General features: G+C 42.0%; 1 protein-coding gene across 3 annotated transcripts in view; it reads left to right on the top strand.

Moving 5' to 3' along the window:
- Positions 1-11,382, top strand: part of TRIO (trio Rho guanine nucleotide exchange factor) — a 386,796-nt gene that overhangs the window by 101,629 nt on the left and 273,785 nt on the right. For all 3 annotated transcript variants that reach the window (XM_019541714.1, XM_019541721.1, XM_019541729.1), the window contains exon 2: positions 4,112-4,186. In XM_019541714.1, the coding sequence (XP_019397259.1) occupies positions 4,112-4,186 (75 nt within the window). The remainder of the gene's footprint in view (positions 1-4,111; positions 4,187-11,382) is intronic.

Raw genomic sequence — 11,382 nt, forward strand, 5'->3', positions numbered from 1 at the left:
GGTTGCAGGAGAGGTGCAAAGCATTCTAGGATGCTGGGGGACTGTGAGTTAACTTGAGTTTGGCAGCGATCTAGGATAGAAGTTCAAAAGTTCAGGTGATTTAACCTAAGTCAGATAAGTCTGATCCATCCATAAGTCAGATAAGTCTGATCCATCCAAGGTTATCGTAAATCAGTTTCAGCCATTTTGAGAACAGTTTATGTGCACTGAACTTCTGTTGAGTTACAGATTTGAATCAGCTTCTGATCGCTTCTATCATTTTATGTGTAATTTCTGTCCCTAGGTCAGATGTATTTTTGGAGATTTTACCAGCTTTAAGAAAAATTTGAAGTTGAAAAGTCCATCTTTTATGTTCTCACCTGCTCGTCTAACATAGGTTCTATGACATTCTTTTCAGTTTACACTCTGAAGTATTTCCATTTTCAGCTATATTTCTTGGTTAAAGAAAATTGGTCTTCACTTTTGTTTTGACAGTAGCTTTGATATGTAGGATCAGGATATGTGAGTGATTTTTTTTTTTTTTTTCTCTCCAAAAGATGTTTTTTCATTGGGTTTTTTCCCCATGTTTTCAGTAGGTAAGTCAGTAATGGACTTGTCATATTCAAGGCTCTTTTTGGAACTTCTGTAGTAATCAGTGCAATGATCATGTTTGGTACTCCATTTGCGTCTGTCATAAGAGAGCTGGTAGTTTAAGGTGACCTTATCCCAGGAGAAAATTCTTGAGCTCTATAAATTGCTCAAGCAATGGGGGTTTTAATTTGAGTTATTGAAGCAATTGAGATGCTGTTTGGTTTCTCCACTTTTACAGACAAGTCAGACTTCAAGAGCATGTCAGATTGTCTGTTCCTTTTGAGGATTTTTATACAAGCTGCTGGACATGGGCGGAGCATCAAACTTGTTTCAGTGTTAGACCCTGGACTGCCACAGATGAACGTAGTTTAGCTTTTAAAAAAATAAGAATCAAAGCATTCTGCTCCTTTTCTGTTTCTTCTAGAGCACTTTCCTGAAAGAATGTTCCATTTCCTTTTCATTCAGGAAGCAGAAGCAGCAGAACCCAGTCTCTAGTTATCATCTGTTCTTAGTATCCTTCTTCTGACATTACTTGTTGTAGCATAGTTGGGCTGTGGAGTGATTCTTCTATATGTAGGAGCAGAGTGAAAAACTACTGATATTTTAAACTAGCCAATTGCCCATCAAGAATGCCAGGGAGCGGGGAGGGGGCTTGGTTGGAGTGCTGCCACCTAACACCCCATGTTGCTGCTGTTCTGCCTCTGTCCAGTCCTTGGTGCCACTTGGAATCGTGGCAGTGCTCCCCATGCTTGGAGCACTCTGATTGCTGGTTTCTGTGAGCCAATCAGAGTATGAATAAAGCATGATGGACAGACAGACTTAGGCTTTTATAATAGAATATTCACAGGTGCTTCTGAAAATATGTCTGCTTTATTTTCTTTAATTCTCACCTGAGTAGTAGTTGCTGTACTGATAATATTGCTTTGCATGCTTTTGGCATGCATTGTAAACTTTGTATTCAGGCCTTCCAGAAGGTGGTCAGCAAATGCACAGAATCCACAATCCTCATTTTAGCTGAATTGGTCTTCCAGTTTCTGTGACTAAACCTAGGCAGGCATCCAGTAACATGGCTTCAGTCGTTTCTGTAGCTGCCTTAATTGTGAACATGCAGCCAAAAATGTGTTACTGGCAGTAAATTCATCAGAATACACGGATGGTGTAGTTGCTTATGTTTGGTATGTAATTCCTCTTTTTTTCTTTTTAAATAAGTGTAGTATCCTTCTCAGATGATTTTTGCTTAGTGTACCTCTGTGTGTTGTCAGCTCATTTTCCTAACGAGACTGAATAGATCTTTGATTCCCCACTCCTAACAAACAGATGATTTTTTTTTTTTTGTATGTGGTTTTATATTGGAAGTATTTATCCCAGAATTTTGGTGTTTTCTTCTGTTTCTCTCCTTCATCATCCCTCCCCCCACAATTTTAAATCTGAATTGCCATAATATTTAAGAAGTGAAATATAATGAAGCACAGGCAGTATAGTACAGTGTGGTTGTGTGTTCACTAAGTGCTGATGAATAGACTATAAGGTGCTATTCAGAGATGAGCAAACTTGAGTGGTCAGGATTGATTTGAGTAGGTTTTAACTTATAGGTTTTAACTTACAGGAACAGAGTGGAATGCAACAGGTTAATAAAAGAAGTGGACTGAATTGGTATTGTTCCACCATTCACATTTTCTTCTCATTGTACTGGATTTTTTTCATACAAATCATATGCATATTAGACTGTTGTATTTCATAATGGAAATATATACAGTAGCTAGTTTAACAAATGCTGAACCTGTATCTAAACTGGTAACCTAATTTTCAGTTCAGTACATAGGACAAGTAGATCTCTCATTCGGGTTAAAACCTGGTATTTTCTCTGGTTCCAGTTGGATTCTGTTGCTGAGGGGCAGACTTGTTAAGGTAGATAGATGATCCTTGAGTATCTACTCAAATTGAGGCTTAAGGCATACAACTAGGGGCTTGGACAGACATTCAGTTTCTCCAGAGAGAGTTCCTGCTCTTGCAGGAGAAACCACAAGTGTAAAGTACAAAAGTTTGTAATTTTCTCCCAGAGAAAAAGGGGCCACTGGGAGAAAAATAACTTGTTAACAGTCTGAGTGAAGTGGATCCTTGGAAGATATCTCTCTGGGGAGACAACTTTTGTACAAGCAGCCAGCGTGCTTTGCTGCCTTTCCCTCCCGATCCCAAAAGGGAGGAAAGGAGAGTGTGTGTTATTCCCAGCCAAGCAGAGAGCAAAACATGCTCCCTGTGTGCTTTGGACCAGAAAAGCCCAGTGGTTGAAGCCCTCAGAAGGCATATTCTGCTTCTAACTTGTTCCCTGCCTGAATTGCACTGGGGCACTTAGGCGCTGGGAGGCATACAAGTGTACCCTGCCCAGTCTTAGCTAGACTTCAACACAGCACAAGCGGAGGGGGAGGCTGGAAGATTCTATACAGCACAGACCATGCTCCTACCTTCCCTTACTGACAATACCTGCCTACATTCACTGTAAAAAAAAAAAAAAAAAAAAAAAAAAAAAAAAGCTTGAAAAGCTGTATGGGTTGTGTGTTCTAGGAACCCATGTCATCTGAGTGTCCGCACTGCAGGCTCTTTGCTTCTCTGAACTTCTGTACAGGTCAATTTATCTCTCATGAAAACAAACCTGGAAGAGTTGTCCTGGGTGATTTAAACGTGTGTACACAGTGTAGATTTTGACATGCATGTGTGTGCGCATGTGGGTGTGAGTGATTTTTTTTTTTTTTTTTTTTGGTTGGGTTTGCAACAATTAAGTGTCTCAGTGAATGAGAAAGAAGCAGTAAAATGTTACTCAAAAGGCAACTAACAAAGTGGTCATTTATGGCATAGCTGGAATTTCCTAGTCTTTTAGATCAGTTAAAAACCTGCTTTTTAATTGATGTCTAGCATTAAAAGGTGGAAATAAATGGATATTCTTTTTGCCAGAGAGCTTGCTCATGTTCTACAGATGAAGTATAATAAGGAAAGATGTCATGAAGTCTGATAAGGAAAAGCCTTTATTTCTAGGCACATTTTGCTAATGCACTGAACTGTTTTTAAAAATGCTGTGGAAAGTAGTGTGTAGGTGACTCCCTTGAAGGCAGGTTGTGAAACTAGATCTGTATCTGCTAGGAAAAGAAGTAAAAACAAGGTTTGGGACTACAATTTTATAATAAGAATTATTGTATTAATTTTATCTGCTTTTGAAAAGCTTTACTCTATTTGAGGGCTTATTTAACTAATCTGCTAGGAGGGCTAGTCCCATGCAGGTTTTTTCAAGAGGTGGCATTGTTTTATTAAAATGTTTGGATAGAAATTAAGATAAGTTTATGCTATTTGTTAGGACATTTAACAAATGATACTATTATAGTTGTATATTGAAATGATGCTACTTCTTCTGATGCTATTAGAGTTGTAGGCTAGAAACTACGCTGAGTACAAAAAATATTTTATTGATTAATTTAAAAGGCATTTGAAAGTCTTCATGCATTGCTCTTCAACCCTTGATTAACATGCTTGTTACATACATTTATTCCAGGGTTTCGCAAAAATGATGAAATGAAGGCTATGGAAGTATTGCCAATCTTAAAGGAAAAAGTTGCATACCTGTCAGGTAAAGTTGTTTCCTTTTCAATGGATATGTTGTCACTTAAGTTGTATGACCATGATAAATCAAATACCTTTTACCAATTGTACAGGAAATCGGACAAGACCTGTCTAATAGATAAATAACTGGATGCCCCATCCTCTCTAGAATAAGAATAGACTTGATATTGGTAAAAACCTGAACCTTATGCCATTAAGAGGATATTGTATCCCTTTTTTGTTCAACAAATGCTTGGCTCTTTCCTGTTGCTTAGTACATAATTTTTCCTTCATCTTGTCTTTGTTGTTTCATTAGTTTTGTGTGTTGTCTTCCTGAAAAATTGGACAAATGGTACAAGTTCTTATTCCGGAGTTTTGTGTTGCACCATTAACTCTGTGGCACTGCCTGGTGAAGAAATGATACTAAGTCTCATTGTGTTAATGGAGACCTGATCTTTGCATTGTAAAGAAATGTTTGATCCTGTATCGTCTCCTGCTTACAACGTGCATTCAGTGTACTTTAGTCTATAAGGTGCAGGGGTGGGCTACAACTATAGTTTAGATTTAGGAACACCACAATAATTATTCTGTGTGCTACTAAGTATCCTTTAAAAGACTGCTGAATGGGCCTACTCCTGTGAACTGAATTAAGGCTCTGAATTATGAACTAAATGCTCTTAAGGTTAATCAGCAGCCCATAAACAGGGGCTCAGCACAGCACTTAGGTTAATAGTATCAATAAAACTACAGAACTAAAACGATCTGCAAGTATTCAGTATCTAGAATGATCCCTCAAATTATGATGCTGCGTATTGGCACTGTGTGCTTGCATCAATGGTTTTGTTTTTTTGCTAGTCAAGAGTTTAGATCACAGTACTTGCATCTTATGTAGGAAGCAGAAATAGTTAATGAAATGCTAAATCTAAGATTACAAGAACTCTTGACTTGATGCACACTGTGGAGCATTGAACAAATTATTTTTGAAACTTGGCTGCCCCCAGGTCTTGGATTTCTGAACCCTAAAGCTTGCCAAGATAGAGCAGACAATTTGAGTGAACTTCAGGGAGTTTAGGACTGCACTCCAAACCATGTCTCATTTGCTGTTCTTGGCATTTTGGGGGAGTTCTTTGGAACAAGGTTGGCCTTGTTTTGCCATCCTATCTTAACTTTGGTCCTCCACAAACGGGAGAGGGAACTTATTTCTCCCAGTACTAAAACCCTTTAGCTGTAGTGGGTGAAAAGCTTAATGTCCTGTTAGGCATCTTTAGTCCTCTAGTCCCTCCTTCTGAAGTTGAAGTAAAAATAATTCTTAAGCCTAAATAGCAAGCATATAAGGGTGGGGGCCTGTTTTGATTGTCACATGCCACACATTTTATACATCATGATATAAGTAGAATAAGCTTATATCAGTGAGTAACTCTGGCACTTGGCCAAAAGCATGATTGAGAAGACTTTTTCAGTCATACAGCTTTAAAAAGTTGAGAAGTCAGGCAGGCGCTCTGCCAGATTGATGCCTTTCCTACAGCATACCTCTGGGTATCTTGTACAGCAGAGGTTAGAGTGGTTCAGTTGGAAAAATCTGGAAGAGCTCAGAACTGTAGTCTGTTCTCATCTGATGACATGGCAGAGATGATATAGTGATAGATGAAACCTCAAAAGAGAGGGACAACATGTTTAATTTGCAGTGTGAGAGCTTTAACTAACCTCATTCTGGTCATCAGGGGTCACCAGTGACTGTTTCTCCATTAAGGTTAAAGGGGAGAGATTTGCAGAGAAATATGGTAATTAGATCCGTTTCTTCTGAAACTAGAGAAAATCGGGTTGCTCATACAGTGTTCGCTTAATTTCCTAAGTGGATGAAAATTAGTGTTAGTCCATGTAAAGGGATAATCTCAAGTATTTGGACAAATGGTTAAATGACAGAAGTTAATAGGGTTAGGGAGTGCTTACGTGTGCTTGTTCTTTGAAAGCTGAATCAAGGCAACTTACATCTTAGTGAAACAGGGCTACTTACGTTTCTGTTATGTAACTTCTATTTCAAATATCTGATGTTAGTATGTGTTATCTTTAAATTTTAATAATTCAATATAAAAAAACCACCAGGTAATTGGAAGTAAAAGAAGCAGAACATAGATTTATTGTGTAAAGGATAATAGCCTGAATGAAGCTTGCTGGTCATCCCACTTTAGTTTTTCTTAATACATCTGAAGAGCAGGCACATGAGTAGTTATGGTACATCACTAGTTCTGTGGCATGTCCCTACTTCCTAACTTGCTGAAGTTTGATTGCTTGTTAGTACCCTCAGTAACAGAGTAAAGTACAGTGTAGAAGTTAAATTGCAAGGAGGCTGCCAGTACTAGTACCTACAAAGAGCCCAGTAAGCAAATTGCAAACTGTTTGAGTTATTGGCTTATTGCAGAAAACTGTACTGCTTATAGATTCGATTGCTTTTTATGTCCTTTAGTACATCTTTAGACATGGTATATCTGGGCCATGTTGTACATTATACTTGGCTTGTGTTAAATGTACTGAAAACACAAATGACCTTATGTTCAAGCAGTAAAGCATGTGCTAAGTATGCTTGTATTGTAGCAAAGAAACAGCTTTTCATGCACAAGTTATCTCCCGATTGCATTAAGTAACACTTGTTTGGCTATCCTCAGACTGCTCCACAGAGATCATACAAGAATTTGCAGTTCTCGACAAGCCATGACATCAGCCAGGGACCTCTCTGCTTTACCAAGTCTCCATGTGGGACAAGGAAAGCAACAAATGTCAGGAGGAAGGAGCCTGGATCTTTCACTTGTCAGGTTCCTCTAGGATCAAGTTGAAAGACAGGTGCCCACAGCCCCAGAGAGTCCCAAAGCTGAGACCAAGGTTCAGCAAGCTGTGCATGTTAGCGATTGTAGTAAAGATTACTGTGCAGAATATGTTCTAACTTTAATAGTGCACAGATTTAATGCATACTAAGTGGGCCTGCGCAAAGTGGCTAGTATTTGCTTTGAATTTGGCCTGTCCGGGACAGTGATTCGAATCATTGTCCCGAATCAATTTGGCTGAATCCAATTCAGAGATTTGGCAGCCAGGAAATCGGCCAAATCTCCAAACAAAACAGGCCCCATCCCCCACCTGCTCTCCCCATGACATCAGTGGTTGCCCCACTCGGCCCCAGCTCCTGGTTCTTTAAAAAACAAACAAACAAACCCCGCACTCACTGGCTTCTGCCAGGCTGGGGGGGAGGTTGCACAATCCCTGTTGTCCCCCACTGTCCCACGCTGTGTGGGAAGGCTCTACCATGAGCCCCCGGAAGCCCTGACAGCCACTGTAAGAGCTGGGGAGTGTGGAGCTTTTTAAGCACCAGGATGTTGGAATCAGGCAGGGCAGCCATTGACATGGCTGGGAGAGTGGGAGGGGGTCGAAGGTGTACTCAGGGGGGCTGGGGGAGCAAGCAGGGGATGGAGCCTGGTGGGGGTCCCCCATGATCCCCTCCCCTGCTCCTCCAGCACCCCCACCCTCTACTTACTGGCATGGAGTTCGGGTCCAGCTCCTTATGGCGGCAAATGGGGACTGCCTGAATCTCTGAATCTTTTCCGAATTGATACAGAGAATTTCAAATTGATTTGGACCTTTTTATTGGTCTCCTAGTTCGATTAGGATTTGGCCTCCAAATGGGGCTGAATCTTCTCTGAATCGAATTAGTACCCGAAGCTTCGCACAGACCTAATACTAAGGCTTTTCAGTTAACTATATTAACCTGTATTCCAGAACTTTATGGCTTAGTCTCAAATATCTGGTGTTAGTACGTTATCTTTAAATTTTAATGGTTTAATATAGCAAACTGATAACTGGAGTTCACAACCTGAATGAAACTAAGCCATATTAGTTTAGTTTTTGTTTAACACATCCAAAGAGCAAGTTCATGAGTGGTCTTTGAAACTGCTGCATCTCCAGATCCCAAGATTTGGAGATTTAACATGTATTAACTAAAACTTTTGAGAGCAAGCCAGAGATTCCTGGGAGGCAGGGTAAATACTAGAAATGCAAGGGCCTTGTTCTTAAAATAATGGCATTAGTAGGTACAAGCATATAATTTTAAAAGTTCTTCCTAATGTGTATTTTGGAGAACTGGCAAGTTGTTGGTGCCACTTCATTTTATAGTTTCAAGTATAGTATTAGGCACAGAGAAGAAAAATGCAATAGACAGCTAACCCTAGAAAAGTTCCTGAGGTATTAAAGCCATTACCTGAAAATGCCCACGACTGCTTCCATTCTCAGTATCCCTTCTCCTTTCATCCCTGTCTTCAAGACCATGGATCTTCAAGCTGAGAAATGTTTCAAATGCGTAATGTTTATAGAGTAGACAGCTGTTAACATACCTATATTCCTCTTATCCCTGGCAAATTTGTTTCCCATTATTTTACTTCCTCAGGTACCAGTTGACATGATGAATGGCCTTCTGTAGGAAAAAGTTCAGAGCCACTGTAAATGGAATTGCGTAGGTTTCTGCAACCATATTGGTTATAGACCAACAGACAGTTTTAAGGATTTCACCATTGCCCTTCTACCTGCATAATAATCTCAGGTTTGGAGGTTGAAGGTGCCCCAAGGCTAGCTTGAGACAGTTTCTGGAGGTCATTAATGATGCATTGAAGCTGTTGGAGTTGGCGACTGTAAGTGTTGACCAGAGGGATTGTATTGTCTTTGTCATTGGGTTGGTATTGTCAGAGGCTGGAGTAGGGTTTGACAACAAAAAAACAAAAATAAAGGCTAGAGTAGGGTTTGGCTCTACTGTACACTTCTACTGTAAGTGTAGGAAGTGGAAGTGTGCATCTCAGTTGATGGGATCAGAACAGATGCAGTTTTTACATAGAACTTTGCTATAGACCAGAGGTGGGCAAAATATCTGGACCGCCAAGGGATTTTATCCTTTCCATGGCGGGTCCCTCAGCCCCACCCAGCCTATGCATATGTGGCACCTGTGGCTGGTTCCAGGGTGCAGTGGGGCTGAAGTGGTGTGGTAGCTGGACTTGTTTCCTGCCACCCCCTGCAGCAGCAGCTCCTTCCAGCTGCTGCTGCCAGCCCCAGCCCCGCTGTCCACGCACCCTGGTCCATCCACCCATACCCACCACTGAGGTTGCTAGACAGAGCAGGTAAACAGGGTCTCCAAGGAGACCTGGCCTAAGATGTATGCGGGCAGTGTGCAGTCAACTGGGTGGATAGAATGGCGATGGGACTGTGGGGAGTGGGATGAGCAGGCAGATGGGGCCAGAGCCGGGGCTGGGATCAGGATTGCATAGTGGTCACAGTGCAGGGCTAGGGCCCAGGCACAGGCAGAGCCACAATCCCCTGTCCACATGTCCCTGCAATGGGTGCTGGTTCTGCGGGCAGAGTTGTACAGGGTGTGGATGCAACTCTGTCCCAGGCCTCGTCCCAATCTTGGCTCTGCCATCCATTCCACTCCTAGACATTCTTCCTGCCTGCCCGTGGTCACATCTCATCCATCCAGCTGAGTGTGCCTTGCCTGCACGGGTCTCTGTGGACCCTCCAGATTGTTGAGTGGTGACAGTGCACGGCTGGGGCCCAGGGCGGAGCTGCGATCCACTTACTGCACACCCCTGCCCATGGAACCAGTGCCTATCATAGGGATATGTGGGGAGTGTATCACAGCTCTACCCCAGGCGCCAGCCTGGTGCTGTCTTGGCCCTGCCTGCCTGTCCCACTCCTGGATGCTATTTCTCCCCACCTGCCTGCAGGCCCCATCCTATCTGCCTGGCTAAGCATGGGAAGAGCCAGTTAGGGAGGTTTGGTGAGCTGTTGTGAGCCAGGGTGGGAGGTGCTGATTGGCCTATGACAATTCATCAAAACTCCTTAAGTGGCTCTCCACCTTGTGGAAGGAATCAAACTTGATGCTGTGGTTAAATCAGAGCTGCTAAAGCCAGCCTTTCTTTATTTAGGGCTTTACTGTGATCACAGGGAGAATTCCATACAGCAAGGGGAATCACCCACTTGTCTGTGTCAAAGGAGTTCTCAGACTCTGTAAGTTTACAGGCATATTTGTACTTACAACAGATAAAAAGAAAAAAAATACGATCTTGGAGAAACAAATAGGAGTAAATCACTGGTCTGACACACACACAGGCAGTTTACTTAAAGAAAAGGGAAACGTGCTTATAGGAATGGTTATCAGTTTCTGGTTCTCAGAGAGAAAAGAAAACTAACATCTGCACACAGGGTAATATATCGAGACAAAAACAAGGCATGCAGGATTCTCTTATCTCAGAACGTTTTTCTGAAATGAGCGGTATCAGCACCTCTGGTCTCTGTCTCTTTTCTTAGTCAAGTTAGGAGCGTGGTTAAATTTATTTCCACGACCTCAAATATTGGCCACCCCTGCTATAAACGATGGATCAAGTTGTGTGCTTAGGCTGGAAGCTTGTAGTATGGAACTGGTTGTGGTAGTCAGTTTGCTTCTGATATAGTGTGGTGTCCATGTGGCTATTGCAGAGTTTCACATTGGTGTCCAAGAAATGAATTAGGTGGCTGGAGCATTCAGAAGTCAGTTTGATTAGAGGGGTAGAAGTTATTAAAGTCCCAATGGAATTTCTTTAGAGATTCCATTGCATGTGTCCACAAGATGATGTGATTGATATAGCTTAGGTATACCAAGTAGATGAGAGGGCAGCTGTGGAGAAAGTGGATTTAAGATCCATCATTAATATGTTGGCATAATGGGGGTAGGGGGAGGCATTTGTGTGCCTACAGTAGTACTGTTTGTAAGTATAGGAGAGCAAGCTGGAAGAAAAATCTGCCCCCAGTCATCTATGCTGTGTAGCCCTCCATTGCTTCAAATATGGAATTAGAGTGAATTCTTATATGAAAGTTGTGATGAAAATTGTACAAGTGAGTAAAACCCATCAGAATGGGAGTCGTATTTATTTTTATATTAAAATTAGCTAATTGCCCATCAAGAATGATGGATTTCAAGGGGGTGTTTACATGACCCCCTCCCCCCCCCCTTTAGGACTGGCCATGTAAAGAGTCCTGCCACTGTCTCTTCCAGCCTCAGGCACAGGGGCTCCTTCACCCTGCCTGCCTCAGTCTTGCAGCAGGGCTTCCCCCTTCCCTCCCCTCCCCGCTTCATAGACATCAGGGCTGGAAGGGACCTCGGGAGATCATCGAGTCCAGCCCCCTGCCCAAAGGGCAGGAAGTCAGCTGGGGTCATAG

Source organism: Crocodylus porosus, unplaced genomic scaffold, assembly GCF_001723895.1.
Source record: "Crocodylus porosus isolate Cpor-Errol unplaced genomic scaffold, CroPor_comp1, whole genome shotgun sequence".
NCBI lineage: Eukaryota > Metazoa > Chordata > Crocodylia > Crocodylidae > Crocodylus > Crocodylus porosus.